At 35.2% G+C, this 18,319-nt stretch overlaps 1 protein-coding gene across 3 annotated transcripts in view; it reads right to left on the bottom strand.

Moving 5' to 3' along the window:
* The window catches only part of LOC129745121 (short-chain dehydrogenase/reductase family 16C member 6), an 81,577-nt gene that overhangs the window by 38,738 nt on the left and 24,520 nt on the right, over window positions 1-18,319 (bottom strand). For all 3 annotated transcript variants that reach the window (XM_055737972.1, XM_055737969.1, XM_055737970.1), the window contains exon 2: window positions 3,244-3,361. In XM_055737972.1, coding sequence (XP_055593947.1) covers window positions 3,244-3,361 — 118 coding nt within the window. The remainder of the gene's footprint in view (window positions 1-3,243; window positions 3,362-18,319) is intronic.

Below are 18,319 nucleotides of genomic sequence, written 5' to 3'. Positions count from 1 at the left end.
AGGCAAATTCTTATTATAATTTTCATAAGAAACGTCTTATGAGCTCCGTTTTTGCGTCCAAACTAATTTTTCATAAGAGTCTTATGAAATTTTCATACGAAGTTCTTATGAAAAATAGAAGAAACGGCATTGAGGAAAAATAATAAACACATCTATTCCATCAGTCATTTTTCAATCGTCAAACGAAGTTGTGGAATTATTAATTTTATTGTTCTAAATGGTCAGTTTGAAATGAAGTTTATTTTTAGTGATCGTTAAACATATTTAAAAACTTTAATTTGTTTTTTGTTTACTTTCCAGCACGTTGGACGGGAAACACCCAGGATCAAAGGACCGTATGCGGCCGAACAAACCGGAACCGGTGGAACCGGGTATTGATGTGCTGCTGATGGTGACCATAATGTATGTACCAAACAAATTAGCCGAACAATAAAATAAATTTTTAACATCAATTGTTTTGAATTTTTCGCATCAAACGTGACGTATCCTGTTTTTATTAGACCTACTTATGAAAAGCAACAACCTTTCATTGAAGTAGGTGTTCATCTGCAGAATTCATTCGCGTCATAAGATAATCTTATGAATTTCATTGATTTTTCTTATGGCGCCACTTCATAAGAGAATCTTATGGCATGTATAATAGTATTTTTCTGAGTGTACTCTAACCCCACCCATCGACTTGGGATTTTAGCCGAGCGAGCACATGGTCCATTGTTTCGGGTTTGCCGCAACTTACGGTCAGATCATCAGTGATGCATCAGTGCTGCTCAAGGTTCCGAGCAGGCCAGATGGGAGATTGCAGGTTCAAAACCTGCCTGTGAAGCCGTTGTATCTTTTTCGAAAATTTCATGATATTTACGGCTTATATTCTTTCTATCTTTGATACCTCGTGTTTTTCTAATTCTTTCCATCACCTACGTAAATGTGATTATTTTCAGGTACAAAGATGTACCAAGCGATTTCATAACATCAGTACTGATTTCATATTATATAACAATAAATCATCTCATCGTGTTTAAACTTTTATGTTTATCAATTTTAAACAAAATTTGTACGAAAACTGTTGGAATTTTATAATATTTTATAAAATTTTGTATAGAAGCCTCCTCTACAAAAAAGGGTAAACGTTTAGAAATCTTTCAATAATCTCATGACATCGAGAATTTTATTATGTGCCAAATTTGATCAAAATCATTAGAAAATTGTTCTTTTACAATGAATATGTAATACCCAGATAGAAAGAAAATGAATCATAAAAAACAACTTAAAACATAAAAACACTCACGTTCAATTTCAATTCCTCCTAGTTGGTTTTGGAAAAAGTTCATACTACATCCTTTGGTGATTAATGTTTACATTTTTAAATATCGCCTGCTTTGAAAAGTCGATAATTCCAAGTTTATTTCATATTGATGTTTAAAATAACAGCAATCTAAGCATTGGCCATGGTACAGAGGTACCGTGTCCAGTTTTCACTTCGTTGGTTCAAGTTCAAATCTTCAAGCATGCAAATTTTTAAAGTAAGTATGAAACTCATTCACAGTTAAAGCAAACATCAGATTAAAATTAAAAAGTATAAAAATCCATAACAAGAAAAGCATTTTTCTTTTTTCATTAATCTTTTTTTTCGAGGTACATGTTGAGGCTGAATAGCCTTCTACTCAGCTTCTATTATGGACTTTAGAAGTATCGATAAGAACTTAAATTTGAGGCTAAGTAGAATGCTACTCATTCGTTAAACAAAGCTGAGTAAGCTTTTAAGAGCCTGTTTTATTGAACTTTTGGTTACTTGGGTTGTGTCATATTTTTTGCAAATTTTGTTAGGGAGCCCTCACTCCCTTAATTCAATGAAAATCAGTCACTGTAAGGGCATAATGAGAACCCCCCTGGGGCAGTTAAGCACTATTTATCGGGCACGATGAACGTTTTCTGCCGTAGAATCTAGCAGCGAATTCAACTCGATGAAGTCAACTGAATTGTTGAGCTACAGCTTGCCTAGTTTCCTCTGACCATTTAGCCTATTGTTAAGAAGTCGGATAGATAATCAGAGGACACGAGTTCAATTCCTGGTGAAGGCGATTTTTTTTTTCATTTACCATTTATGATCGATGCATTTTGCACTAAACGGTGAGTCGTAGATCCATCAAACAAAGCAATAACAAAATAATGATATCACACCCATACATTATGTTTCTGGTGTTTTGTTTGGCGGATGATGCTACTAGCTGTATAATGCAAAGATCAAAATGCATCGATCATGAATGATGAACTAAAAAAAATCGCCTCGACCAGGAATCGAACTCTAGTCTTTTGATTACCTCCCCGACACCTTACCAATAGGCCTCATCATCAGATGTAAACTAGTCAAGCTATAGCTCTATGATTCTGTTGACTTCATCGAGTTGAATTCGCTGCTAGATTCCACAGCAGAAAATGCTCATCGTGGCCCGATCAATGGTGCTCTGTTCGCCCCGAGTCTACAAGTTAAAGTTGAAACGCGTTTTAAAATCGATTATATTAATCAAAAATTTAATAATAGAGAAAATTGAGGAACAGCGTGTACATCTTATTGCAGTACGTACATTATAGATCAAGATGATGTAACGATCAGAATAGCTTATTTTGCGATCTATTCAAAAAACTACGTAATTCCTTAGAAAAGAAGGATGCCCAGTTCAATCTAGGTGCTCGTTATGCCCTTTTCTCCCCTAAAGGTTTTGCCACTAAATTATCAAACAGAAGATAATGTTTTAAATGAAAGTTTTAGCTGCATTAGAAAGAACTCCCGCAAATATTTTGAAAATTATCGTTGAATTCATTTGCAAAAAAGTAAGTATCCGGATCATAAAATTCATAACTTTACTGAAACGGTTGCTGAGACAAGGTACAGATTCACAACTACGCAGTGTTATTTGATGGTATTTCAGGCATCTTAAGATCTCGTTAATTTACAATTCACAAGCTAGTCACGAGAGTTGTTTTGCTTTATCATTCATGAAACGTTTTTCAAACAGAAATATTTTTATTGACCAGACAATTGCTTGTCACTCGCTATCTAGTAAAAAATTAACGCCTCCTACCCGCCCCTGTCTTCAGTCTTCAGTCTTCACTTTAACGACTCAACGTTTCCAACCTCTCAGAAATCTTCTTTGTTGACAATTCACACCACATCCATCCGGAAACCGGGCGGTGCGTTGATTATTAAGCTTCGAAAAATTGAAAAAAACCTAACATTTTTCTTACCGTCCTTGTTGATGTCCCAGATCACGACGCGAGACCGTAGCCGGGCAAAATTCAGGGCCAGATGCCGTCCGACTCCACCACCCCCGCCGGTAATTAGCACCACTTGTCCGGACACATCCTGAAAAGTGAACGAACGGAAGAAAGGAAAAATGAAACGATGGTTAATAATCTACAAATCAATATTTGACCGAACTGGGTTCAACGAATCGTTAGCGCGCGGCCACTTTGTGAATGAATCTTCGCGCCACCTCCCTGGATCGCATCGGGGATTAGAGTTCAGCCGCTATGGAAATCGTTCGGGTTATAAAAAATGCAAATTTTGAAAAGATCAATCTTCTTCTGAGCGTTGTTAAATTTACGATGCTAGAAATAGCGAGGATAGATCATTGCCATTTGTGTAAAGCTGATCCAATCAAAGAAAATTCATCAAAATCTGTTCTTTATCTTTTTCGACGATACCAGGAAATCAAAAAGATCAAACTTCTTCAGATTTAATCAAATTTTCTTCTTCTAATATTTCAAGATTTATTGCTATTTTGACTACCAAACATCGACTTAGTTCGGCGCTGTTGAAATTCAAACAAAAAATTGTCCAACAATAGTTCTAACTAACATAAGCCATTTGCCGGTTAGGAAACCATGGGATGGATAGCGAATTTTTAAGTGCTCACACGTTTCTATAATTTATTCAAATATTTATAACTGACGAAAAAAAAAAAAACAAGAGACCGCAATCTGCACGCGTATTTACAACCAAACAACTGAAGTGGTTTATGACAGCTCTACGTAGTCGAGATAGGAGCTGTCAGATGATCGTTGTTTGACACGAAAGACCCGAGGTGCTAGGGTGATTTGTCACAGGTCTCAAAATTGGGGAATTCGTAAAACGATTTCGAATGCTGGGCGGCTTGCTTTTTTACCAATTAGCACCCCCCGTTTTTTCCCCCTTTAGCCTATTAGAGCTTAGGGATTAAAGAGATAAGATGACAAATGGGGAGTGAGTGAAGTTTTTTTTCGTTAGATCTTCAAACAGTAGTTATGTTAAAGGTGAGAAATTACTAGTTCTGAAGATATCAATATCGTCCAGTGACCCCGCATAGATATTAACACCTTGCGGACCAAATACGAGATATTTCGTTTTTTCGCTGGCCACGAGTGGGACATAAACAAAAATATTATGAAGAATAATATGTAGCTTCTTTCTACAAAATTAAACCTTTCAAAGATACCTAAAATAGAGAAAATTTGAAATGAAAAAAAAGGAAAAAATGACCAAAATGACAAAAATGACAAAAATGACAAAAATGACAAAAATGACAAAAATGACAAAAATGACAAAAATGACAAAAATGACAAAAATGACAAAAATGACAAAAATGACAAAAATGACAAAAATGACAAAAATGACAAAAATGACAAAAATAACGAAAAAGACAAAAAAATAATTAAAAATTAAAAATTTTAAAAATGACAAAAATGAAAAATGTTTTTAATCACGTTCGGAAATGGTCATTCTCGAGAAATTGATATTATTTAAAAATCACCTCGACAGGGAATCGAACTCGAGCCTACTGATTACCTCTCCAACATCAAACCAATAGGCCAAATCGTCAGACGATATAAGTCAAGCTGTAGCTCTATTACTCAGTTGACTTCATCGAGTCGAATTTGCTGCTAAATAAAATCCCCGGCAGAAAACGCTCATTATGCCTTCATTAATTGTGCTCATACTGCCTCGGGGGGTTTTGCATTATGCCTCTACAGTGACTGGTTTTCAGCTTTCGGCAAAATTTTTTAAAATGAACTTTTAAACGTTTTTATCTACTTTTTCAAGTTTCATCCAATTAGGAAATAGACTATTTGAGTGTCTGAACACGATACAATGATGTAATTCACATATTACAGCTGTTCTCTATGGTTAAATAAGCGTTTTCCTTAAGGTGGCCATTATGCCCCCATCTCCCCTATTTATAGTAAAACATGATGAATTCATCATTGAAAGCTTACACTAAAAAAGTATAGGTTCGGAAATGTTTTTTCTTGAATTGAAAGCACGAAACAAATCAAAATTAGTTAACATTGGGCATACAATTTTTTCCCTAAAGATGCCTCTCCAAATCATTTTTCAAGCTTTTTATAGATTAATAGAAAATCATGATCGATTCAAACAAAAAGATTTAAAAAACGAAAAAGGTTAAACGTTAACGAATTTTCAAGCGCAGGTTTTATATATTAAAATTTCAAGCTCTGAATATTTTGTCGCCGTCCTTTGAAATATTGGATCCTGGAAAGGACAAAAGATGAAGATGTGTTTAAGGCTTATAAGCTCTCAAGAAGTTTTTAGAACACAAAAGTTCAAAATTGAAAAATAGAGACAAACTAATTTTGAAAAATCAAAAAAATATATAGTAGAACTATAAATTTTGGTAAATTTATTTGAAAATCAAAACAAAATATAAAGATGAAAAAGATTAGTTTTTAAAATTAACAACGCAAAATAATTAACAAAATCGTTTTACTATTTTAAGAACTTATTCATAAAATTTAAAAGACAACTCAAGGAAACAGCATTTTTGGTGTCTGTGTTTCAATGATTGATTTGGAAAATTTTAAAGTCAATTTTTTGTCAGATTTTTTCTATATCCTCTAGTTTATTTAAGTGAGTTTATAAGTTCAAAATGCATCAAATTTGAATGAATTCAATCACCATTGATAACTGATGAACTAACAAACCTACAGGTTTTATTTGATTCAACAATTTTGTTGAAGGCTGCGAAACGATTTGACTCTTGCTTCAAAGAAAAAAACATTCAAATTCGATCTAGTTTAAAACTTCTCTGAATTTTTTTTTAAATGCCCGTATTTTTTGAAGAATTGGGAAAAGTAATCAGAAAATTCAATAACTCTTTCCATAGAAGTCAAAATTACTTGTGGTCTTCTAGAGAAAATTGATCAGTGATTAAAAATTATTTTTTTTTCCAAAACTTTTGTTATGTTTAACAGGTTTGATAGAAAAAGCGCAAAAATTTTTTAATAAATTATAAACCTAATTACAAAAGGTTTAAAAAAAACACCTTATGTTTATTTTTAAAGAAATCTAATTTAATATTTTGACTTAGGGCACCCAAATTGATCCAAATATTTTCTTAATATTTTGAACTAAAAAAAAATAAATTTTGTGGATTTATGTAGTTTTTCAAAACCCTTTCGATTGTGAAGTTAAGCATTTAGAAGAACAAGTAACACAAAATGAAATTGAGGGTGAATTCGATTTTGTAGTTAAAATGGTCTAAACTTTTTTAGTTATAGTTCTTAAAAATAATCAATTCTAAAGACAAAATTTTCAATACAAAAGTAAAGGTTTGTAAAATTGCTACGTGAAATTTATAATAAAAATATGATTTAATTTGTTCAACGCCAATGACCTAGAGTGGTGAAGGATCAAATTACGCCGCAGGCAAGCCAATTTTTAAACATACATATATGTTTTGACACGAATTTTTAAATACCTCTTGGGATTATGTAGTTTCTTGTTACTACAATGAATTCATTTCTTGGACTGAATTTTTTTCCTATTTAGCAGAATTCACAATGGGGATGGCGCTGTGATATTTTAGACATATAAAAGCAACACTTAGAGCAAGTTCACTGGTGTTGGGAAAAAGTGGTAGAAATTTTGACATTTTGAAAATTTTACCATGCAAAAATGTTTTCAAGATCTTGGGGCCTTGTATTTTTCTACAGCACTGTTTCTATTTTAGCCGTATGTGATAGAAATATTGCTATTTTTGCATCACAGCATGCGAAACTACAACACGTGTTGTTAAAAAACTTGAAGGCCACAGATCTTGAAAATGTTTTTGTATGGCAAAATTTTCAAAATGTGCTAAAAGTGACAAAATTTCTACCACTTTTTCCCAATACCAGTGAACTTGCTCTTGGACGATTTTTGCTAGTTGTTCCTCGTCAAATTTTCATCAGAGTAGGCGTACGCGTATCTAATGACAATTTTTATCGGGCTGGGCTTCAATAACTTTTTGTCTTTTTTCCTTCATTTGCTGAGGAAAGAAAACTACTGAAAACAAACCAAATAATATAATTGTATGTGAAAGAATATTTTTGACAACAAAGTCCGCTGTGAGACTGGCTGATTGGGAAACAGATTTTCAATACTTTTGACTTTAATACAGCGACAAAAGACAGTATTTTGTAACTCTACGTTAAACTTGCGACGTGACTGATAGACAACCCCTAAACCTTTTTTTTTCCACGAAGCTGTCTTCTTTTCCATACTTCTGAATTGAATTTCAGATCGCCCCCATATTTACTTTTTCCATTTTCGCCAACTGACTTAGCGAAAGGTTGGGGACATGTTGGTGTACTACATTTGTACTCGATATTTTTGCTCTTTTCCGGGGAAATGCTTCTTATTTCTACGAAAACTTTGAAAAGCGGCGCTCACAACACGTTTCACTGAGTTTTAAGTTCAAACTTTAGACTAAAACACCCAGCAGAAATCAACTGTTTAAACGTTATCCGAAATGAGCCGGGTTGTATCAAAATCGTGCTAAGACATGATGGAACACCCTATATGTGCATGTGAAATCATCTGTCGGAATAAAAGTTCAAACATATCCAGCAAACAAATGAAAACAATTCTCAAAGAAAGTATGATGGGAACTAACTCACATCGCTTGCCGAACTTAAGGTTATCGTTTGAATATCTGAGGCTTTGCTTGAAGTTCATCATGGAGTTGGTTTCTGTTTAGCATGCGATTTACAAGTTTAATCATCACATGCAGTTCGAGCTATCAACAATGCCAATCTTCAAGTTCAGATCATAACCCAGAGTAAATGTTTGTTGAAATGCAAAAAAAAACGATAATGCAAAAACAGTCTATACCATACGCTTTAAGATATTGAATTTGTTCCAAGCTCTTCTGGGTAAAAATCATTTAATTTCTTTTAGTGTTAAGTAATTCCAGTTTTATGTATTCCTTAGAAGAAATTGCTCAGTAAGCTTCCAAGCTTAGACCTTCATTTTTATGAACGAAATCTCTTTCTCACAAGAAGACAAAAATAAAAAGACACAGACACAGCCCTAAACATTTGACTTCAAGGTTTTGCGTTTGCAGACTTCATGGGGCTACTTTCATATTCTTTCCGTGACCCAACAATTTGTTCGGGTATCCTCTAAACCGCGGCGATAGGGCGGGAACCGTTCCATTGCGAATAAGATTAAAGGTGCCTTTGGGCAATGAATATTTAATCATCATGCACCTATGACCAGGCGAGGACTGTCCTCTACTTGATGAGTGACAGACAACACATCATCAACAGCAACAACTTGTGGGTTTGGTATTAAGCAAGCAAACACACAATTCAAAACTGTCTCTTCATCATGCTGAGAGGAAACATATTCTCACATTTTTAGCATTAACCTTCATTATGTTGTATCGGTTATGCGGCAACGCCTTTCCCGACTTCAAAAGTTGTAGCACCCTGACGACACTACTAGATATACGTCTCGAGTGATGCGTACCAAGATAGATAAACTGTGAATACACAATACATGATTTTGTCATCATCTTAAACTTGGGCCAGTATTTTAAGTAAGCCAGCTGATGTGACAATCGACTTTTTATAGATTTTTTTTTCTAATTCTCTAGTTTCAAATCGGCAAACATCAGAGGGCATAGTTTTTTAGCTGAATGGATGCGGTAATGCCAACTAACGCAATTAAGTCCTTTTTTCGAGCTTTCCAACTTCTAATTTCATTCTAGATAGGCGTTATTTGCCATTCAATATATGCGTAGGCAAATGTAAGTCAAGCTTTGGCTTTGTCTGTGCTTTGGCTGTTTCTGTATTTCTTTGAATTTTATCCATTCTTCTAATTGAACGCAAAACGCAACTGAATTCTCAATATTTACTTGAACACTAGTGACAAAATCTGATTCCCGAATTCTGAAATATTAGTCACCTGTTTTTGCCGTTTTTTTTGAAAACTTCACTGCTCTTAAAGCTAGAGTGCGGGTTGAAACGTTTGAAAGGTTTTGACTAGGAATGTGCGTAGAAATTCCGAGAACAGACGATAAACGTTCTCCGAGTTCTTTCCGTAAAAGGAAGTCGTAAATTAAAAGTTTTGTGCTTCGCTGTTGAAACATTGGTAATCAAACTTAACACTTTTTATTTATTTCAATGCGCGATTGACATCAGTGTTTAGAATATCGAAAATATTTTTTTTTTGCATTTTGAAATCGGTTTAAGCCTAATCACTTAAAGCCGTCAGAGGCCATTTTCAGTTTTTTAAAACGTTCAAAGCTGTCTTTCACTTTTTACCTTTAATTTATTTTAGGAAAACTGTTTTTTAGGGATGATGGACTTCATTCTACCTCTTCCTAGTTTTTGAATCAAATATCTTAAAGTCTGTTGGTGTTGGTGTTGGTGTTGGTCTTTTGGTGTTGGTATTAAATTTTTCTTTGTGCCATTATATGACGAACGGTTTTTGCAGTTCAATCCAGTGCAATTTTTTTCCTCATTTTAGAGTTGGTTTGAACATATTTCACGTTTTAAGCCATACAGCGCCTAATTTTTTGATTTTCAACCTTTTTCAACCCTCTACCCGAATACGAAAATATTGTAACATAACAGTTTCTGTAATAGTTATAAAACGATTAGAGACAGTGTAAAAAAACGTTTAGAAAATGATATCTGAAACCATAAAAAACATTGCACTTATCTTGAATTCCAAAACGACGGTCTGTTGAATATGGCGTTAAGTTATGTTACTGTTTAAAACTATTAAAACCTCTATATGGAGACACTTTTCTAGGAACAGTTAGGGTACACAGTAAACGAAAATTACCGAGTTCGGTAATTTTTTTTACCGAACCAGTTCTGTAATATGGAAAAAATCGGTAATTGATGATTTTGACGTCTCTTTTCTACCGTACTTCGTTAATCGATACTTGACTTACCGAAGTGCGTTGAATTATATGTAAACAAAACGATTTGTCATCAACTGTTCGGTAAAAAACGCCGAGCAAACTGTAAAAGAATCCTGCCGTCATGTGTTGCTGTCAAAACTGACGATGACACCCGTCCCGCTCTCACAGCCATGATTAAATAATCGCTTCTCGGGCATCTCGCTTTCGCTCAAGAAAGCTGTATTCCGTTTCGGGTTTGTTCATGTACGCGAGCGGGATGTTTGCAACAGCCGTTAAGCATTTACGAGTTGCAAGAGAAAAATGCGCCATGCGCGCAGCGGAAGAATTTTGTTAATTTTTTTCTTTGTATTTATGTGCGCGTTGAAGTGAATGTGATTTTTTTTATTTTATTTTAGCAAATTCCTAAGAAAAACAAAATTGACGTGGAACAAACAACTTTAAAGAATAAGGTTAAGAAGGTAATAATAATTTAGAATAAAAAAGAAAAATTAAACGTGAATTTCTTGACTATTTGTATGATTACGCACAATGTAAGGAATTGCCTATTTGCAATTACATTTTTTTTTGTAATCTTACCACGTATTCCACATTCCATTCCAATTGCCTACTCCAATACTTCAACATCAACGCAGAACGTCATCAAACAGGCGCCGGTGGAAGACCGGAACGACAACCACCACCTTCTTATTCGGTAGCTGTTGCTGCCAATATTTGTCACACTACAACCTGCACCACCTCTAGTATCATCGGGGGCGCATCATTCAATGCCAAATCGTGTTGTTATACTTAATATGTCTGGCGGGTCTCGGAACGGGACCGGAAATTAACTGGCTTCCCTCACCGCCAGCAATCAAATTGCGGTCAAAATCCTTTACATCTTCATCTTCCGCTTCATCGACATCAGCATCCCCCATCCCACCAACAGCAGTACAGTAGGTAAATCAATTAAATTTATTTGTTAAACAATTCATTTTTAAGTTGGTACCTTATTATGTTTAATTAATGCTCACCGAAACATATTGGCAAATCTCAAGGTTTGCAATCGTTCACCCATCAAGCACCATCAAGCTTGAAAGAAGCTCCGGCTGCATTATTCAGATAGAAGCCGTGCAAACTGCTGGGAGATGAATTGGTCAATCCTCAATTGTAACAACTAGATGTTTCCGGACAAAGTAATTAATGAAGTAGGTAAGCAACAAACGAGTAAGAAATTTTTGAAAAATGCTCTAATAAGTGTCATGAATCGGCTATAATTGAAAAATTCATCACCAGCGGAGCCGTCTCAATTACAGCAGTAATGTTTCAGTGCACAGCAGCGAAATGCTTCCAGCACTACTGGATCGGGAGTGACCAGCTGCATTTTCACCTCTTCCAGGACAACAATCTAAAGCTGATTAAAACCGCATCAAAGTCCTTCAGGGGACTCGGATTGTTCAATGCTCCAACTCTTGAGTTGCTGCTTGATGTTAAAGCGGATGTCGAATGAAGAAGGTAAGTTTATCATTTTTATAATTTCTAGCTTGCTTGAAAACAGTTCAATATTTTGTAGAATCAGGAGCCTGGTGTCGGTATACGACGTGGATGCGGTATCTCAACAAAATATGGTGCTGAAGCAAACGCCCAGGAATGATCATCGCTTGATTGATACCATTCGCATCCGGGTCTCGGTGTAGAAGTTATCCCAGAACGAGCTATAACATTCGTGGTCGATCGAATTCAAACTGTCAAGGTCGTGATTGACGCCTTTCGGTTAACCAATCCTACCGCGCTTGAGCTGGGCCAGGAATCCAGGCAAATAACTTAGAATAACCTAATTAACATCGACTACCGGAAGTACGAGCTGAGGCATAATAAAAACCCTGGATGGATATTTTTACGTGTCAAATGACACTGAGCAATCAACAAAGAGTACACAGACCCGGGATTCCCTGTGAACGAACTACTTTAGCTGTCGCACGACATCCTTGACGACTATATGAATCAGGTAACTAGTAACATTTTTTATTTAATTTTCGCTTGGTCGATACTAACGTTTCATATCGCCATAGGTACTCGAGCTGCTGAAAACCGAATTCAACTTGGCCATCACTCTGTTGCGGTTGATTTCGACGCAATCAGCAGCACCAAGGCGGACATCATATACGAACGCTAAAGGTACCTATCGTGCCGTATATCCATGTATGCCCTAGGTATCCGATATTTTGAAAAAGTATGCCGAAGTTGGTATCACCCGAACGAGCTGCAAAAACGGTACACATTTTCCGCCACGCTTCGGAAAGGACACCCGGTTCCAGCAGGTCGTGCTCAATTTTCAGCAGATATTTTTGTGGACTTCCCTGGATAACATCATCGCACCCGAGTTTTTCCAGAATTCGTTTTACTGGTACGGTAGAAAGTATCGTTCACCACAGCGCCTGACCTTTTTTTTCTCAACAGATTTTAGGCGTCGTTATGGCTTATTCATCTCAAGCCTGACCATTATTATTCTGCTGTTCTACAGCAAAAGCCGGAAGGGGATATGATTATGTTGAATAATATTGATATCTTGTGTGTGATGCTCGATATCAATTTGTTTAGATATTTTATAAATAAATGGCAAAAGACGTCACTCCTAAAGATCTATACGTGTCAGTTGTTATATTTTATTATCCGAATTGAAAATTTTTAGCCGGAGGCGTCGTCTTTTGAATAATTTTTATGACTTAAATCAAACATAACGTTATAATTCACAGACGTGGTTTTGTGTTTTGTGGGTTTTGTGACGTGGTGAGTGTTTATTCATAACCCTTACCTGGAGCTGGAATTAAGTTTTTTCATCTTAACTCAACATATTCTTCTTTTTCAGATCTATATTTATTAAAATTGGATAGCCACAGCCTCCTTTCATTAAACATTGCATATACCTAATAGTTAATAAGGCATGGCGGGCAGGCGAAATCTTGATAACAACAAAACTAAATATTAAGTTGATTTGCATTGCGTCCGACGTGAGATGACACGAATAAAAAATGTCATAAAACCGATAGTTTCTACCAAAAATCGTAAAACGTTAGGTAATTGCAGCTTTTTATGAAAAGCGGCTTACGTGAGATGATCGGAGTCCACAGAAGACACTTTAAGCGAAATTTAATGAGCACAGAAGCACTTAATAATAATAGTAATAGTGATATTTAAAGGTCTCTCATAAATATTATTATTATTATTATTAAGCTCATTAGAATTAAAATTTTCGCTTCAAGTGTCTTCTGGAGATTCCGACCATTTCGCGTAATCCACTGTTCATCATAAGCTGAAATTATAGAACGTTTTACGGTTTTACGGAATTACTAGTATTTCGGTAATATTTACCGGCATTTCGGTAATATTTACCGGCATTTCGGTAAAATCTACCGATTGTGTGGTAAATATTACAAAGCTTTTACAGATTTTCGGTAAAAAAATCACGGTATTTCGGTAATACTTACAGGTATTTTGATAGCAATTACAGGTATTTCGGTAATAATTACTGGTTTTTCGGTAAACTACACCGGTTTTCGGTACATATTAACGAGCTTCTATAGTTTTTCGGTTAAATATCACCAGGCTTTCGGTAATAATTACAGACATTTCTTTTCAACAATACCGGTTATTCGGTTATCTAACGAGCTATCACGTTGACAACTGTCAATAATTTGACAGATGATCAGCCGAGTTTCGATAATTTTTTACCGAAAAAGATCTGTTATATTTGACAGCTGTCACTTCTCTGCCATGGAAAAAATTACCGAACGGTTTAACGATCTCCACATGTTAGGATTTCGGTAAAAAAATTACCGAACTCGGTAATTTTCATTTACTGTGTATGGTTTATAAAACGCTTATGAATAACGTTTTCAGCGCATTGAACTGTTTCTTGAATGAACATGTGTAGGCATATTTTAAACGATTTATCAAACCGTTAAACAAACTGTTACAGATATCGGAATGATTGTTGTACGAGCCGTTTTTACTAAGGTTACTGTTTTTTTATGGTGCCTCATATAACGTTACCATTTCAAAAAACTATTAGATGGTATCGTCAAACTGCTAAGAGACGATAACCTCAAAGCCTTTTCTACCCTCACCCACCCATAAATAAATATTTTGGGGATTTTCGGATTTTCATATTTTATAAATTCAATCTTTCATCTCATCTTCATATTGATATTTTATTAGGTACTTACACAACGGTGAATTTTGCTATCGTAGCTCCAGCGCTGCGGAATGCCCGGAAGCCAGCCTGGTGAACGATTTATCCGGCGGACCAGGACCTTGGAAATAACCTTCATTCCGGGGGCACCGTTCATACGCAACATAATGTTGCTGCTGCACGAAAACTGCTCCTATTTGTGGGAGGTAAACTTCAGGAGCTAGAATAGAAATAAAGTTTATAATTAGTAGGTGCAGTTAATTTGTTGTTAAATTAGGCAATAATAAGAACAAAACATAAAATTCTACCTACCTGAAAAGCACACGAATTTTAATGTTCCTATGTCGAGCAGCAACTCCAATTCCCGGTGCTGTAGCATGCTGCTGTGTCTGAATAAGCCCCGCTGGGAACGAACCGGCAGTGGGCGTCACAACACCGGAAGTTCCGAAACAGAATCCGGTGATTTAACGTGAAGATAAGTAGAAGCAAGAAAAATACGCGGCGAGCAGAAAATTTTCGGAGCCAGAAATAAACAAAGAACAAAAACGACCAGGGATGCCAGGTGCACTGAACTTAAACAATTTGGAAAATGTTAAACATTTAAGTCAATTAAATTAAATGTTTTTTCGTTATAAATTACAATGAATTTAATATTTATTCATTCATTAGCAAAAACTTTTACGCAAAATCGATGATTTTATGTCACCTTTTGCATGTTTTCTAGCCTACATTAAAAATTAACCTTATAATAACTATAGTTCTCGCAAGCATCTTAAAAAACAAGCCAGTAAGCATCTTGCTGGCGAAAACAGTAATCAAAACAACAAACACCATCGAAACTTCAAGCTCTACTAAATAAAATGTGGATTTTGTAGAAGATGGCATTTATTGCAATTGATGTTTTATGGAATATACAGTCCCCCCACAATCATTAGTCACTTAACGTATCATTTCACCACAAAATGTTCGTTCATTCGGGTGTTAGTGGACCCAACATCAAGCTTTACATGAATTTCAGTCATTTAATATTCCCTCTTTGATTTCAAACATGATTTTGTTTCCAATTTTGTTGAAAAATAAAATAATACTAGTATACGTTCAAGGGGCAATTGGGTTGAGCTAGTAACCAAGAAATGTTTTGTTTTGCTTGCGAAAAAGTGACCCATGATTGTGTGGAACTTGGTGGATTCTGTAACAATTATGGGTCACTTTTATTTGGCTTAATATTATTGAATTTTCGCATTTCATTCGCTCAGTTTTATTTGGAAAATGTAAACTCTTCTTTTGTGCTTATATGGGACCAATTCATTTGGTTGGAATCTATGAAATACCCGCATAAGGGGCTTAACGGTTTAAGATGTCAACGTTATAACATTGGAATTTTATGCGATAGTTCCACAGCTTATAGTTTACCTTTGATAAAAAGTATTCAAACAGCAATTTTACTGTTATCAAACGCACAAATAATATTTTTAATGCATTTTAATGATATTGTCGATATACTAAAAATAATAATATGATATAATTTCTTTTGGTTTAGTAGATATCAACAGTTCTAATGATCGGTGACTAATAATTGTGTGTGACCCAAGATTGTGGGGGGACTGTATTAGTAGAGCATAAGGCTTCTTAAATCTGTGAATCAAGTGCTGAACCTCTTTTAGTGTGATGTAATATGTAGCATCTAAGTTCAATTATTGTCATTGAAACTATAGTTCATACTATAGTATACTCATGAGCCGTATCAGAGTATATAAAAAAAAATACAATTAAAACTATTTTCATAAATGTGTACTAAAACCATCTGGCTGGCATCTCTGACAGGCGGTTTGTTCAGTTTACACATGAACGTTCATATTTTGTTCTTATCGTTGGCGAATTAAAGTTTAGAAGAACAGCTACATTTACAGATACAATCACTATTTCTGAAGCCTTAAATGTTTCGTATGGACTGTTTCAGATATGCACCCTTATTCTTGTTTTCGTTCGAATGGCATTCGTTCGAAAGTTTCCTCAATTCGTATTCTTGTTTTCGTTCGAACGTATAAGTACAGTTCGATCTTTCGAACATAGTTCGTTCGAACGAATGAATGCATTCTCGTTTTCGATCGAACGTATCTCTGCTACCGCCTGACAAACGCAAGTCTAATGCTGCGAACTGCGGACGTTTGATTGAAAAACTCACATTCGAGGCAAACATATCTTGAATCAATAAAAAAGAAATAGGGAAAAACACAAGAAAATTCCGATTTTAAACTAATTGAGCCAAGATATGCAAAAATATGTGGTTCAAAATTATAAGATTTGATCGAATTGACCCGATTGTTACAGACATGTTTGCCAGTACATGAGATATGTGGTGGATTCAAAAGGAGGAAAAAATCAGGAATTTTTTCTTGAGCAATTTTTCATAACAAAAATGTAAGATTCGAAGAAATCATTTTTATTTAATCTAATTTAATCTAAAGATTAATCTAATTTTAAAAAAATATCGGAATTTTGCCATTAGATCTGGAACTTGTCTCCTTCGTCGGGGCAGCTCTTCATTATCAGCCCGAATCTCGACCGGTCACGGCTGCTGTTGGATTTTTTTTTATTTCACCAGACCTGCTTGTTGTCCCAGTTTATCCGGTTCGGTCCAGTCCGCCAGGCGCTTGTCAGCTCCGCGTCATTCCGAATGGCACACTTCAGTTGACAACTGACAATTCTGGATTTTATGTGGTCACGTACGGCGTCTCCGATCAACTCTAGCGCTTCAGCCGACAGACAGGGCACCGGCTCCAACTCGTTCACTGACCGGAACTTGAAGACCAGCCCAACGTTGCCTAGAACTTTCCCCCTGATTCGGCCAAAACTTCACCACATTACAAAGAAAAACAGTTTTTTACATGCTTGATACGTGATTTTGACAGATATCTGGGCTTCGAAATTACTTACTTCATCTGGTAACACCAAAACCGAAAGTATCGCATTCGAACGAAAACAAGAATACCTTTTTCGAATTCGATCGAAAGTATCCGTTCGAACGAATGTCAGATACGCCGTAAACAAGAATAAGGGTGATGGTTTTTTAGCATGCGTGTACTGCATACGTATGTTTTTAAGTTTTCTAACTAAAACTTTTTCTTGGCAGGTGGAAAATAAAGTGATTTGGAACCGATTGTCTTTTCACTCTTAATGTTCTGAACAATAGAGGGTTCAATATTTTTCTTTTCAAGGCTAATAATTTTTACCTTAAATGTAAGTGAAATCTGGAGTGAATTTTGCCCATATGTTAATTCGTGAAAATTCTAAGTGACCGTCAAGTCAAAATAGCTTAAGCGATCGGTCAAGTGAACTTCAAGCGGGAGGCGAAGTGAATTTAAAATTTTTGCTCAGGTTATTAATATCATTCAGTTTTAGTGGTTTAAGGTGAAATTTCAAAATATCAGCATGAATTAATTTTGATTATTCAAAACAATTAATTTTTATTAAAAAATACGAAGTTAAAAAAACTCAATTGCTTTCATGGGTTCAAATTAAAGTTTCTGCTTAAAAAAATCATCTACTTCCTCACTATGACGAGACATTCTGGTTGCTCTGTTCAGAAATAATAATAACAAAATTAAACAATTTTATTTTAGTTTTCATGATATTTTAATTTCACTGCTCTTGAATTTTTCTTAAAATAAATCATCATCGGAAATTATATCCGGAACCTGATTGCTTTGAAGAAAGCCACTACTACGTTTTTCTGTCTAGCTCTGGAAAAATATAACTGTTAAAAAAATGTTTTGATTTCTCTAATTCTTTGTTGTTTCTATTCCAAAACACGATAAAAAATTCAATCCCGACATTGTTGAAATTGTACTATGTAATTGTTTGATCTTTTTATCGTTGGGTAGAATTTAATGAAAATCTGGGTGGATTTAGTTCAAAGTGCATTGTTTACTCGCGGAAATGGAGTCGAAAGAACAGCTCG

The sequence above is a fragment of the Uranotaenia lowii genome, chromosome 2, assembly GCF_029784155.1.
Source record: "Uranotaenia lowii strain MFRU-FL chromosome 2, ASM2978415v1, whole genome shotgun sequence".
Lineage (NCBI taxonomy): Eukaryota > Metazoa > Arthropoda > Insecta > Diptera > Culicidae > Uranotaenia > Uranotaenia lowii.
This window is presented reverse-complemented; position numbering and strand designations above follow the sequence as displayed.